The sequence below is a fragment of the Perna viridis genome, chromosome 9 (assembly GCF_037379345.1).
Source record: "Perna viridis isolate PV_CMFRI_1.1 ecotype Kerala chromosome 9, ASM3737934v1, whole genome shotgun sequence".
Taxonomy (NCBI): Eukaryota; Metazoa; Mollusca; class Bivalvia; order Mytilida; family Mytilidae; genus Perna; species Perna viridis.
Window position 1 is genome coordinate 3,507,531 of NC_142453.1, and position 15,597 is coordinate 3,523,127.

At 34.8% G+C, this 15,597-nt stretch overlaps 1 protein-coding gene across 1 annotated transcript; it reads right to left on the reverse strand.

Annotated features, from left to right (window-relative positions):
- Nucleotides 1-1,318: 1,318 nt before the first annotated feature.
- LOC148606147 (potassium channel subfamily K member 18-like) lies at nt 1,319-14,310 on the reverse strand. Its single transcript, XM_088546705.1, has 4 exons — nt 13,634-14,310; nt 7,537-8,436; nt 3,473-3,913; nt 1,319-2,159 (listed from the first exon to the last, which is right to left on the reverse strand). The coding sequence occupies exons 2-4, from the start codon at nt 8,402-8,404 to the stop codon at nt 1,822-1,824; spliced, it is 1,647 nt and encodes a 548-aa protein (XP_088402831.1). The 5' UTR covers nt 8,405-8,436; nt 13,634-14,310; the 3' UTR covers nt 1,319-1,821.
- Nucleotides 14,311-15,597: the final 1,287 nt, after the last annotated feature.

Here is a 15,597-nt window from a genome sequence, read left to right on the forward strand (position 1 = left end):
GCCATGTTTTTCGACGGATCAAAAATCCACACATCAATGCTATGCAGGATACCCCAAGAAACATTCATACCAAGTTTGGTTCCAATTGGTCAAGTAGTGTCAAAGAAGAAGAAGTTTTCCTTCCCTCTTTCTTCTACCCCGGACTTCACTGTTTATGAGCGGGTGTTTCTAGAAAAGCAGAGGACGCTTACCCTACCGGTGCACCTGGTCCATGCTCCCAGTTTTTAGTGGAGTCCGAGTTGCTCATTTGCTTTTGTTACTTTGTATGTATGATTTTAGTTACTTTATGTTCTTTATTGTGTATGTCTGTTTTCCATGTCTGGTCTTTGTCCCTGGATTACATTCTTTTGATTACCGCTATAACCCTGGTTCCCCTGATTACTTTACCTTACAATTGTCACCCTGAATACTTCAACGGACTTCTAGGTTTATATTTTAAAAGTTTTAATTTCATAGCATCTTTAGAAAGAGCACCATTTTCTCTTTATGTCCAACACACAATGTATGCATCGGCGACAGGACTTCGTTACCTTATTTTATATTGTAATTATATTGCCCTTTCCGCGTGTTGCTTTTCTGACTAAGGAATATAAAAACATCCTCTTCTCTTAAAAAAATACTCGATCTCTTGCAAGTTCATCAGATTGTATCAAAAGGATATGGCGCTGTCGTCGTCTGTGAAGGCGAACAAGATGTCTGGTCCGTTGGCTTTTGGTTTTCGTACAATATCTATGAAATTTTACCATAAGGTTTATGACCACAAAAGTCAGGAATTGTTTGGCGGATTTTGACTTTCTCAGTTAAAGAATTTGAGACAAGTCTTGAAGAATAAGGCACCAAAAAGAAACTAAAAGAAACTAAAACAATTGTATGGTTTCTGTTTTCTGCAAAAAAAAACTAGAAATAAATATATGGATCTAAAAAAAAATGTACCTTACCAAAAATCTGGGCTGGTGTTGATATTTTAGAACTTTTACCATAAAACTAAAACGTAAAGGCCGCGTGGGATCTTAATTTTGCAATAATTAAGATTTATTTCACTATGAAATTATACTATTATTTAATGACGAAAACTTTTAGAAAAGCAGTCAATGCTTACCTTACCGGAGCACCTATTCAATTTTTCCGAGCTGTTTAGGTCGAGTCAATATTTCTCATTCATTTATTTGTATATTTTAATAGATGTATAATCTTAAGATAAATAAATGATCATACATGTACATGTACGTATTACACATAGCACATTTCATTTCAGTCATCTTTTAAATAATTAATTATACCTGGATCCGTACTTACAAATGTATAAAATAAACCTACATATAATTAAAATTACATTTATTATTCAGACAGCAAAACAATTACATAGTACATACAGTAATGCAAAGGTCTAAAGTACGTATGCTAGAACACAAAGAAATTCATAAAATTATAAAAGGAGTTTAATATGAATATGTCCAATGAAAATTGCATGTCAGTTATTAAGTGTTCCAAGAAATGATACAAGATAATCAAAATCATATTTCAGTGCAAAAGCTTCGTAGCTTGACAAATATGATAATCCATCACATATATACTTTATTTTAGTCAAAGTACTTATTTACAATAAATATTGAATATGAAAGACCTGCATTTAAAGCAACAAGCCTCTCTTAACATTTTGTTAGTAACCGATTTACAGTATTATTGTAAAGAATAGTTTTTTTATTGTTCTACTAGGAGACTAGGCGAAATTCCTTCTCCAGGCTGGTTTCATCAATACGCAACAGATGCTGTAATTTTTCAATATTGTCAAGTTTGGTCATTTCCATTGACGATTAAAATTTACGCCTTCATTACGCCTTTTTTCTTTTCGGACGATGGGTCTTCATAACGGTGTTCTTCGCAATAACTATGGTTATCCCCATTCATCTTGAATTTGCTATCTATGTCCTTCCTGTCATCGACAATTTCTTCCTCGACATATTCCTCGCCTTCTTCTTCATCTATGATTCCTAAGAATTCTCCAAATCTCGTAGCCATAGAACGAACTTGGTCCTGTAGTAGATCGAAGCACATCGCTAACAGAGTGAGCCCGAACAGTAAGTAAATTGTACATAGAAATTGTTTTGGTTGACTTTGCCATGAATCTAGGCTGTGACCAGGAACAACGTCGCCAAAACCTTTTAGATATAAAAATAAAATAAACAGTTATATGAAAACGTTCATCAAATTTATAACTACAAAAATTAGTGGTATGTATTACCATTTATTTATTTATCACACTTGTATCAATATTGAAGAACTTTTAGGACGATTCACTCCTATTTATTAATCAATCGTGGGCGGTAAAAATAAACCACTAAAACTGCGTATCACGTTAGGGCTAAAACCTTACGAGTTGATTTTACACAATAATATAGAGTCACGTCACAACACATGATTCGCCAGTCTACTAAAAACGGAGGCAAGCTTCATTCCATTACAAACAGGATTCTCCGCGGACAGGCGGACAGACACGAATAAATCAATCAACGTGGGTCATTTTATGGGACAAAGGCCACAGTCGCCGCTTTTTCTTTATTTTTTTTTAATGCAGTCGTGTTTTTGTTGATAGGGAAAGAACGGAAATGAAGAAACGCAACAAATGCATGATAGTATAACCTAAATATAAAATAGTAAATACTTTCAGAGAAAGGTCGAGTAATAAGAGAGAAAATGGAAGATTGTATTAATCTTCCTCGTTTAGAAAATGCAATATCATTCGTGTATTCATTTTCTTATTTTAACTTTCTGCTGAGGTTTTTTTCTCGCTTTGCCTCATATCTTGACCTACACTTAGAGATCGATGGTAAGGGAAAATTATTGCCCAAACTTTACGAAAACGTGATGACTTTTGATTCAGAGTTGTCAACTTTCCTTCCATCTGTGGCAACATCCCTTCAGCACCTGCGTATGTAGTTTCCATATCACAACTCGTATACGTTATGCCACAGCTAGCAGTAACTACGCAGACTTTTTTGTTTCGCGCAAGACTTCTTACAGTTAGGCTTCTGGAACAGGGCTATGTTGCTACAAGATTGAATCATCACTACAGAAGTTTTCTGGTCGCCATCATGAACTCGTGGATTGTTACGATGTATCCATCTGCACAATGAAAACTGAGTTGTTCACCGTGTCATGGTTTTTTTTTCTTTCCTCTGTCGTCTACCCCGGACTTTACTTTTTATGAGCAATGCGGTGGGTGTTTCTAAAAAAGCAGAGGACGCTTACCCTACCGGTGCACCTGGTCCATGCTCCCAGTTTTTAGTGGAGTTTCTCATTTGCTTTTGTTACTTCCTATGTATCATTTTAGTTACTTAATGTTCTTTGTTGTGTATGTCTGTTTTTCATGTCTGGTCTTTGTCCTTGGATTGCTTTCTTTTGATTTTCGCTACAACTTTGGTTCCCTTTATTATTTACTCCTTGCACAACCCACAGTGCACACATTACTTACCTATAGTTGAAAGCGTAATAAAGCAGAAATATGCCGATGTTAGAACATCCCAACTGGTTTCCCAAAGTAGGAAAATCACAGTTCCGACAAGCGTGTAGAATACTACGAGCAAACTGCAGACGATAATAGGTACATCTGCTGGTGGCGGAAGTTGACGCGAAGGAATATACACAAGGACGTTTTTCTCCTCTGTAATAGATCCATCTTCGTTCTGATTTTTCTCGGTGTGGATCACTGTTTGTGGTAACGGTAAAGCACTTCTCAGTCCATAGTGTTGCCTCGATCGGATGACAGGTATTCTGTTGTACAACATCTGGAATCCCTTTCCCATCAGAGCACCGATGTTTGCAAGACACAGTAAGGTCAGAGGTATTCCGAAGAATGCATATATTATGGTTACTATCCTTCCCCATGACGTCTTTGGCGTTATATGGCCATAACCTGAGTATAATTGAATGTTATACACAAGATAAATTGCAAAATACGTTTTCATGTGTTTGAAAAATTGGAAACGTATGTTTGGAACTGGTTTCGAAATAATTTTTGCATATCAAACAACATTATTTAATCTAGTTTATATTTTTACCTAAAATCGTATGAAATTATACACAATAATGTGTTCTTATACCGATAAGCATTACATTTTTTGTTATAGTGAGATTGTTTGTTTTTTTTTTCACTCATATGTTTGAGCTTCTTCGCTGTGTATAAAGCATTTACACAAGTGTTGTGTATTGGCTGTGTTAAAAAAAATAAAGGTAGCATTGTCCACAGCAATAAATGTCACAACAGGGGCAGATCCAGAGATTTTGCAAAAGGTAGGTCCTGACTACCATTTTTTTAATGCTTGCACGATCGAATGTATCAAAATTTCTTATCAAAAGGGGGTTCTGACAACCTGGAACACACCCCCTGGACTCGCCACTGCATGATAGTGTATTGAATTCACAGAAGTACAAGTACATTTGAACATTTTTTTTCAAGTCGCTTTTTGATAAGCGAGTTTCTGTTTCTAGATTGAATTGCAAAATAATCAGAAGTTAAAATTATAAGTAAAATATCCCTAATGAATAACCTTCCATAAAAATGTTTACCAGTTGGAATCTGGAGATGTTTATATGTTTTCAGCATAATATATCGCGTGGAGACCCACAAAATCCTTTCAAAGAGTGTACAGAGGTCAACGAACTTATACCAGTCAGAATTTCCAATTTACAAAAATCATTTTCCAAGTACTTTTTTTTCATAATATAACGTATACCCAAGACAGTACGATTAATTACGCTGATAATTGGAATATTTAAATGACAGAAATTAGACGTTCAATGTGACCTTCTGTTATTATTTCTATACCTAGTGGAATAGACTTAATTGATAGCTTCATATACTACTGTCAATAACGAACTGCATTTACATGAGAAAAGTGGTAATTTTATTTGAACAAGTGCAGCTATTTAATTAAAGCTCGTGATTGCTACATGTCGCAAAGGTCTCCTGGTGGAAGAAATGCGTCTGATCTTAAAACCTTAAATCCCCTATATGTTGGGATAATGATGAAGTACAAAAAAAATGATGCTATATCATCAATATTTTACTCTTGAAGTTAAAAGTATGTATGATTATGATTGGTCTACCGGTTGTTGAGTGCCAAGTATGGATGATTATGATTGGTCTACCGGTGGTTGAGTGCCAAGTATGTATGATTATGATTGGTCTACCGGTGGTTGAGTGCCAAGTATGGATGATTATGATTGGTCTACCGGTGGTTGAGTGCCAAGTATGTATGATTATGATTGGTCTACCGGTGGTTGAGTGCCAAGTATGGATGATTATGATTGGTCTACCGGTGGTTGAGTTATGGATGAGCTAACACTGGAAACGTTTGAGTAAAATATATCCTTATAGTTTCATGCAGAAACAGGTTATTGACGATACTCATTTTAATGAATATTATCACGTTTAAATATATCAGACAATACATAAACATGTGGTAATGATAAATAAGTTGTCGTAAAAATTACTGAAAGGTTTTTTTTCAAGTTAGAAATATAGATTCTCCTTCAGTTCAATCACAAGATTTCTCCACTCGAGATAGTTAAAATTTCACGATCGATAGTGGAGAAATCGTGTCATCCCCGAGGTTTTAGGAAGAGAATCTGTTTCTCCCATGAAATCTGTAGAAAACTCGGAAATGTAAAATGGCAGGAAATTTCTCGCAGAAATTTATTTACCACCCAGTGGATAAAAAGTCCCGTGCATTTTTAATCACCGGGTTAGAATGGGAGAATAATTAGATTATTAATTGGAAAGAGTGAATAACCAAAATGTAATCACGAGTGCCGAAGACCGCCTAGATTTAACAAGTATTCCGCGCAAGAGTTAAATCTTATTACGTTCTTAGCACGAGTGATAATATTTCGGTTATTCACAATAACTAATTGATTATCCTATTTATTATATAGATTTTCTTCATAGTTTATCGATATTTTCAACGTGAATTTTAAATTCTGTGATTGGCGAATTGATATCAAAGTTATGACGTTTTGGCGGGAGAACGTCCGAGAGTGAAATTACCAATTTATTATACAGTTTGAATTATTGTAATGTATAACACTGTGAACATTCGGTAAATCACTGCTATTTATATCATAAAAAAAATCTTCCATTCCAAGTTGGTGATTAAATTTAACTATCAGACGGCGATTTCACTTACTGCAAACGATACACTCCTTGAGGCGTTCGCGTTTCTCATTTTAGCGTTCTTGCATCGTTTATCGTGCGTTTACACATCGTTTTACGGTCGTTTGGGCGTTAAACGCATGATAAACACACGATAGAAGCGTTCGTTTATTGTTGTACATTGATTATTTCCTTGATTAAACTGTTTTTTATATATTTTTTTGCTATTATTAATTTATATAATCTCATTAATTTTTTTTGCTTTTTTTTTTTTTGTCTTCATTATATGTCAGTATTATTATTTTTCGTCGTTCGTCTATCGTCTTTAAACGCACGCTAGGAGTGTTCTTTTATCGTGCGTTTAAACGTACGATAGAAGCATTCGTTCATCGTGCGTTTGGGTATCGTGCGTGCGGGAAACCTAAACGTCTCAAGGAGTGTATCTGTCACTTTACATATTTTCAAGTTTTCTGCACAGATTTCATGGGAGAAACCAATTCTTCTCCTTTTGTATATTCCTAAATTAAACTATTTATCCACTCTCTATGTTAAAATTAGGATTTTTACTTGTTCGCTAAAGCTTGTGTGATGAATCTTCATTTTACAATCTCGGGTGAAGTATAATTTAAACCACTTAAAGAATCTATATGTAATTTAATTTCCCATCGTATGAGCCAAAATATTGAGTTCACGCAAAGCAAACCTGGGTCAAAGTGGAAATGTCGTCTACTTAAGTGTCAGTCTCTGTAAGAATCAGGTAGTAGGTGATACATGGTATGAAATAACCAATCGTTTTGAAAATGTGATTTGACTATTTGATCCATCAGAATCAAGGGAAAAAGACAAGATTATCTGAATCATCCTGGGAAATTGAGTTATAATTTCATTGAAATTCACTGAAAATGACAATTTCATTCGCAGGTAACTCGTCAAAAACCTCATTTTTCTTACGTTATATTAAAAATTTCGGATCAAATCCAGTGAGATCAAATAATGGTCTTCTAAAGTAGAGAAAGCATCTATGAGTGAAATTATATTGTCAAATCGGTGGGTTTCCGACATGCATGTTTCTTACTTTTCCCATTTGCCAGCTGATTCCTACAAAAACCTACAGTTAATTTAAAACCATTTAGCAGACATATAAGAGAGTTCTGGGTAGATAACAACACTACCAGCTGTAACTTCGTCGTTATTTCTTTAAACATTTGATTTAAAGAAGGGTATACGGAAAATTTTAAAAGACAACGACAGCGTTTATTTGTAAAAAAAAAAGCATGACAAGTGCCCGGGCGAAATAAATGTGCAGGCTGCACATTCACAAACACACAGGCAAACAGACGGACACATAAGTTAATCCCTAAAACAGTAGATAGGACACAACTTACCTATTGTTGTTATCACAGTTACAGAATACAACAAGGAACCAGTAAAGGACCAGTGTAGTTCGCTCACAGCCTCGTCAGAAATCCCGTCCCATCCTAATTCTTTAGTAGCTACGTAAATATCCTGTTCGAAATTCCGTAAAATCTTCTCAGCACTTATCGTCCACTTTTCCTCTATTAAAACGTTAAAAGCCTTAGTTACATTCCATAAATTGGTAAGCATGTCATGGCGTAACTTTGCTGTTACCATTCGACTTTCTCTCTCATGTCCCTGCTCAAGACTTTGGAAAATGATGGCACCAAAAATAGAGTAGGCTACAACTAAACATGTCAGTCCAACGTGAGAGAACAAAAACACGAGAAATTTCTTGAACAATACTTTCGACTTTTGTTTGAAATGAGCAGAACGGGAAATGGGTTCATGTTCTTCATTTTTGCCGTGCCGAGCGTTTTGTTTTTTGGAGACATTTACATTTTTGAATTTTTTAACTTTGGCATTTTGTATTTTCTTCTCGTCTTTTGATTCAGCCGTCATATGCTTGTAGTCATTGTGTGCATTTTTAATATCTTTACTGGGGAGGCAATCAGTTGGTGATTCCACGTGACTGTTAACGTACACATTTGGTGATATTTCGTCATAGTCGCCATCTTCGTCTTGTTTTAAATGTTCCTGACATTTAGGATCAGGTATACCAATGCCAGAACCCTGATTTCTACATGATGATTCTTTCAATTCAGCAGCATCTTCGTCAAATATTTTATGCATTTCATTTGGTGTTATGGGGGTAAGACCCGATTCCCCAGTTTTTTCATCGGTAATTACAAATGTTCCACTAGATGAGATGGACGTTTCCATGTTTGAACTATCCATTTGTTAGTGTCTTTAAAGATTATTAGTCATTCCTGCAATAAAATAATGAAACCGATGAAACCGACGGCAAACTTTTATGTACTGCAAACGTAAGGACCAGCTAGACGATGCGTGTTTGTAATTGGCCATAAAACGAAAACTATCGACAAAAACTCAAACTGTACCGAAAAGAAATAAAATTATGTAAATTGTCGACGAAATCAAAACAAAGCACAATAAATGAAGAAATAACTACAACGGAATAATTGACCGAAAACAAAGTGTCAAGAAACACACACACAAGCAAACAAAGACAGTTACAAAAAAAATAACTAGTTGCTATGCAACTGCTCCGTCTGCAGACTAATAAATACAAAAATACAAATGTATATGTACATAGCTATTTTCTCGGACATTTTTAGTATCATTTGTTTTTCTCTGGGTTTTTTCATTGTTACAATTTGATTTAAACCGTTCTTTAACTAAATACGTACGTTGAAAGTGATTGCCAAATACAGTTTATATACGAGCAAATATTTGAACAGAACTGCTACAGCTTCCATTATATCCAATTGGCGGTTTATTTTGTATATCCACCGATTCAATAAGCGCAGGAAAAACTAGTGTAGTGAGCATGCAGACGACCCGTCACTAGCTTCTATCCGCTACTCCTCCGAAACTGCTGATTATATTCGGGTTTTTTTTGTTTCTTGTTTTTTGTTGTTTTTTGTTGTTGTTTTTTTGTTTGTTTTTTTTTTGTTGTTGTTTTTTTGTTTGTTTGTTTTGTTTTGTTTTGGTTTGGTTTTTTTTTTTTGCTTTCCTTTAATTAATTGAAAAAAATATACTTTAGCAAAATTTAAAAGTATTCTATTGTCCTATTGATGGTGTAATTGAAAATTAAACTGGATTTGTAATCCGTCATAAATTATTCCTATAGCCATTTTTGTATCGATAAACTTTATTTTATTTTAGTCCATTAATTCAACAGACAGTAAATAACGCAAATAGACTAATCTTTTAGGATTACCGACTCACACTTGCTAGACGGGTAATGAAAGTTTCCCATTTCCAATTATATGCCTTTTATTGGTTGTTTTAATACTGCACAGTTAGAGTTCCGACATACACGTCAACGTAAATATCAGGCAGCACCGAAATACAAAGTATATGAATACGATAATGTCAGCAGTTAAACTATGTATTTTCATTGTAAAAAATGCACTTAAATTTCGCAAAAAAATTAAACTCACATTATGGAATTTTAAAAACTGATTCGATATTTTCCTCAAAATCACAAGCAAATAAAATTTCAATTTCGACTATAGAACAAAAAACACAAACCTGTTCTATTTCTCTAAATATCAAACTGTATCACGTTGACAACTTATTTACTCAATTTATAAGCTTTTTTCAGAGCGGTGGTCAGATCCTTTTTTTTAACTTTGAAAAAATGTCAAAAGATAGATGTTAAATACAAAGCTGTATTATTGATCTACATTGCCTGTATAGGAACTCTAATAATGGCCTCTAGAAGGTGGGGTCCTGCTTACTTCTGTATAGCCTTATAGAAACTCAAACAATGGTCGCTAGGAGGTGGGTCCTGCTTACTGCTGAATGTAATACTTATATAGGAACTCCAACAATGGTCGCTAGGAGGCGGGGTCCTGCTTACTTCTGCATAACCTTATAGGAACTCAAACAATGGTCGCTAGGAGGTGGGTCCTGCTTACTGCTGAATGTAATAGCCAGCACTCCACAGTATTGTAGAACTGCCTAATTTTGGTCTTGTAATCTGATGCTTTGTAACATTTATCACTTTAAAAAATTGTCAAGCATCTGTAAATCTATATGTCTAGAAATAGCTCAAGCCAAGGCCATCAGGATGCAGTAAAAATTTTCTGGAAAAAAATTACCCACAGCATATAGGGTTACCATAGAAACCATGCGAAAAATATGCGAAAATTTGCAAAAAAGTTCATAAAATCAGGTTTTAAAATATCAAATTTCCCGCAAAATATCTGAAATTTTTATCTCAATCCCTGAAACTGTTCAAACTTTTCCCTTCAAAAACCCCTTCCTCATATGGGCATCGCCGGTTAGATTTTGAGCTATTTCACTTTGTAATCCACTTATTAAATTTAGCATGGTAAAAAATTGACTTACTTTCACTTTCACAATGAAGTCAAATTGTCATTGAAAAAAGCCCCTTCAACATTGAAAATATATAAAACATTGCAAAATACTTTTAAAAGTCCCCTTTTTTCAGAAAATGTTTTATCAACAATAGATTCTTCATTTTTAATCACTATAGCAACCACCGGTTTCCATTTATGTCATTTTTCATCCCTAGCCAAAAGTGTGAAACTAAACTAAACTGTGGAGTGCTGGCAATACTTATATAGGAACTCCAACAATGGTCGCTAGGAGGCGGGGTCCTGCTTACTGCTGAATGTAATACTTATATAAACTATGTACTATATAGATTGTGTGAGTACAGACACATATGGTAGCCAGGCAGGTATAAGTAACAAAATATTACAATATACTGCGTATAAAATCATTCAATATATATTTTGTTACCACGATACCCAAACAGCATAATTTGTGTCAGAATTGTGAACTCTATATACATCTTAACATATTTCAGAAAAAAAATTACATGCTGAGTTACTATCGGTTTCATATACGACTCAGAGCATGTGTGAACAATAAAATCGGTTTAAACCAATTGAAATCTGAAACAAATCTCTTTCGTGACTCCATTCATCCTCCCAAGTCAGTGTCTTGAGTCCACCCTCGCTCTCCTAAACCCCCGTTTGAGCGAGGGTGGACTAAAAACCCTGACTTGGGAGGATGATCTTAATTACACTTTTTTTAAATCCCAACCATTTTGAACTGTGTAGACAAAAGATGGTGACCTGTCTAAATTACACTGACTTCCTGATTTATCTTTTATCTCAGCTGGCCTGAAGGGCCATGTGAGTTCTTACCATCACTTGGCGTGCTACGTCGGTAACGATTTTTCAAAACTCATCTCCTCTGAAACTACCGGATCAAATTTGATATAAATAATGTCCCTTAGAGTTTTCTGTAAAGAACTGATGTGGGAGTTTCGATCCATCGAAAAAAACTAGGTCGCCGTTACTAAAAAAAGAACATAGGGGTCATACAGACATACGTTTTTTGTATTTATCTCCAAAACCGTTAGGTTTATAAAAATTCTAGCAGGGGTTAATGCGTTCAGCATGATAAGATTTATCTCTGGTCAAATATTTTGGTACATCTGTTAAGCTATGTTGCAGTTATTGCTCTTTTTGACGACGTCGTGTTTTTAATGTTATTACATTTTCGAAAATTTTCTCCATAGAAACTATTGGACAGATTTCAATGTGAATTGGTTTGATTGTTCATTAGGCATGAGCGTTCTAGGAATTTTTATCCAAGAAAAAACATGGCCGCTTTAAAAAACGTATAATGTTGTATAACAAGCTAAATGAGCGATTCGGGCTCTTTACTTTTAAGGTGTGGACAGTCAATCCCAACATCTGTGTACTTTCCTGCGTATATATGCTCCAAAGAATCTGGTTTTCTGCATGGTATTACAAACTGCCTGTGTCAATACACAGATCAATAAGAATATTCAAAGGATTTGTAAGATATCATGCTTAAAGAATGGTAGATACAATGCATTTAGAATGTAATAAAATTAGGATGGGAATACATCGTAAAGTGCATTTTTCGGAATTAAGCCGAGAGAAATGATCAAGCATATCTTGGTAAAACAAACGAAGAAAATGGTTAGGCATGTTTTTTATTGGTTGATTATTGTTTAACGTCCTTTGGCAGATATTTCCTGCATTTAAGAACAATAATGATTGACTAATTGAACAGACCTAGCTAGATTTTTTTGGTGCTGGCTCATAAAAGCAACAGCGCACTGGTAGGCATTCCAACCCTCTCGGACAAATATAGCGTGTTCGGCAGAGAAGCAATGACTACAAATTTTAGAAGTGTTTGGTGTGACTCCGTCGGGGATCGAGCCCACGACATCCCGCATTTGATGCGAGCCCGCTTCCTTTAGACCACCGAGGTGGTATGTTGCATGATTTAAATCTTATTTGTAAGTGTTGTTTGTTTTTAATCAAATAAAAACAGGTAAATTCAGTCAGCGATAAAACACAATATAAACAAACATACATGTACAAGTAATAAATTATGCAATGAATAATGTGTAATAAAGTGTAATAACAAAATTAGCCAAACTGACAGGAAAACTCTAGGCAATTGTTAATAGAATCTTCAAACGAAAGGAGCAGTGTCTATATAATAAATGTCATTATTAAGGCAAAAACGTGACTTCCGAAGGAAATTGTTAGTTAAATTGTTTTCGCTATATTACAGTACAAACAGCCCAATGGAAAATCTAGGGATGCGGGGTTCGGAACCTCCTCAAACCTATGGTTGGAAAATTTTCTTAATTTCTTGCAAAATTTTGGTGTCAAAATACCTGGACCCTTTTTTTCTGGAACCTCCCTTTCAAATTTCCTGGATCCTCCAAATTTGCAGCATAAAATCGCCACAAGGAAAAGTTCGTTATATTCAGAATACATCTAATCATCTACCTCACTTAGTACAAAAGTCCACTAAAGCCTATCACGTATTTGGTTTGTAGTCATTACTTCAGAAGTTTTACGGTCGTCATCATGAACTCGTGGATCGTTCCGGTGTATCCATCTGCACCATAAGATCGATGTGTTTACCATGTCATAATTGTTCTTTCTTCTTCCGTCTTCCCCGGACTTGACTTTTTATGAGCAACTCGACGGGTGTTTCTAGACAAGCAGAGGACGCTTACCCTTATCAACCGTCTTACGCTTATAAGATATGAGTTTTTCTTAAATCACAATACGCCAACATTCTATTGGTTACAGCGCTACTTATTTGGGGAATACTCTATCAAAGTATTTAATTTAGAGCAGAAGTGTCAAAAATACATTTCAACGCTTGTTATTGCAATTTATAGTACCCCCCCCCCCCCCCATCTATTTTTCGAAGAGCAACATTTTTGGGACCAACAAGGGGTTTTTTTTACAAAATTTTGACATTTGAATATTATTAAATTCATTGGTCCTACTTTTAAAACATCTAACACTCGGGTCACGAAGCTCAGATTTACGTCCACTTTTCTATCAAAAACTGATCCCAATTGTCAAAACAAAGAACTTGAATGATACAAAAAATGAGACTTACTTTTTTGTGTTCATCCATTAACAAAGACGCATTAAACGAACGTTTGTCACGTGCAGCCTAGTAAAGTATATAGTCAATTCCACAATTTCCAAAAATTCAAAAGCTTTTATTTCTTTCGAAATAAAATATCAAAACAAAATAAAAGCCTTCAGTACACTAGTATACAAGTGTGGATGCTACAAATCTTTCCAATATCTAGTCGTTCTAGCAGTCACCAACTTTTCAACCGTACAGAATATATTTTATATAAGACCGGAAACATCACTTTAAAAAAAAAACATACGCAAGTTTTACTCTACTCCTGTTCAATCCCGACATAGGACTCTGCGACACGCTGAGATATTATTGTTTTACAAATAGATATGAAACATACACATTTTGCTAATTGTCTCCGACTGATAATCATCATATTTAGAATAATTCCGTCCAGAGAAAAAATACCAAATATTCACGGTTCTGTTGATGTTAATGCAGCTTAGCACTGCCTCATCCATTTTTAATCAAATAATTTTACTTCCTATTCTACCGAGTATTTACGGTGAATATAATTTCACCATATGGGATACAAAATGCTTTTTGTAAACGCGAATCAAGAATACAGTTCTGAAATCGACAAACTGAAAATATTGCAGTATTTACAAAAGAAACTGATCTGTCATTCAACGACTTCCCATGAACCTTAGCAAGTAAATGGTTTTTTTTACTTTTAAAATGCACATAATGTGGATACAGTTATGGAAATTTACAAAATGGGGATTCCGATGAAAGTGGAGTAAATTTATAGACATAAATACATGTACTTAAATGCACGTACAATCTCGAATAAAGGCATGATTTGTTTTGGACGCCCGGATTTGACGATTCGACTGAAATATAATTTACTTTGTAGTTACAGTTGTTGCGTAAATATCATTTCAATAACATTTTCCAAGAACCAATTTAATATGAATTTTAATCAAATGCAACGGAAATGCACAGCGTTAGAATATTGACATGATAAGCCCATTGAGTTATGGAATGTACATCCACATAGAAAATATCGACAGGAAATCTCACAACAAATTAAAATGTCTCTTTATATAGAATAGTGAAGATTGGTGTGACTGTTTTTGAGCGTTGCTTATCATTTCCTTAGGCACCGGATTGTATTTTACTGAGTCATAGAATGGGAACGGAACGGAAATTCCCGCCTGAAAAAGAGGACAAGTTTAACGATTTAATAATTATAATAAATTGAATGAATTAAAAAATTTAAGTAACTTATTTTGTCGTTATAGGAAGTGACGTTCTGATTATAAATTAAATAATTTGTTTATAAAAGTACATTCAAAAAGTCATCTAGATTTTTTTTGTAATAATTCAAATATGTGATAAAAAAGATTATCACATTACATTGTTCCATATCATCCCTAGCATCAACCCTCGACCCGCATAAGCCCTCGAGCGACTCTCGGGCTTGATATGGAAGTCTCGTGTTGATACACGGGCCAATATCAATGATGCAATATTTAGCAAATAGTTCACGATGCTTAGGATCATATGGCAATACATGGACCGATTGATCCCCTCCACCAAAAAAAAAAAAATATATAGACCGAAGCGTAGTAGAGGTTGATTGAATTTGTGGGGGCAACTAACCGGTCCATATATTGCCATCTGGCCCGAAGTAGCATGAACTATTTGCTATATTATACTTTGTTATATATAGTTTACTCTACAAAGGCAGATATTTTTTACATTAAATTCATGTTAATCGAGCTTCACATGAATTATCGTGAACTTCACATGAAATTAATGGGATTCTCACGTGAAGTTCACTTCAGATGAATTGCATTCGAACAACTCGTGTGAATTTCACATGAAGTTCACTTCACATGAATTGCATTCGAACAACTCGTGTGAATTTCACGTGAAGGCTCGATTCACACAAATTTCACAGGAACTGTTACAAAGTTTATTAGCTC

What these genes read in the sequence shown, in the direction of transcription:
- LOC148606147 (XM_088546705.1), bottom strand. Translation starts at nt 8,404, where the DNA reads ATGGATAGTTCAAACATGGAAACGTCCATCTCATCTAGTGGAACATTT. An exon ending in AACTGTGATAACAACAATAG is followed by an intron (nt 3,914 to 7,536) that starts GTAAGTTGTGTC and finishes AATTATACTCAG; the next exon opens with GTTATGGCCATATAACGCCA. An exon ending in TATTACGCTTTCAACTATAG is followed by an intron (nt 2,160 to 3,472) that starts GTAAGTAATGTG and finishes TATATCTAAAAG; the next exon opens with GTTTTGGCGACGTTGTTCCT.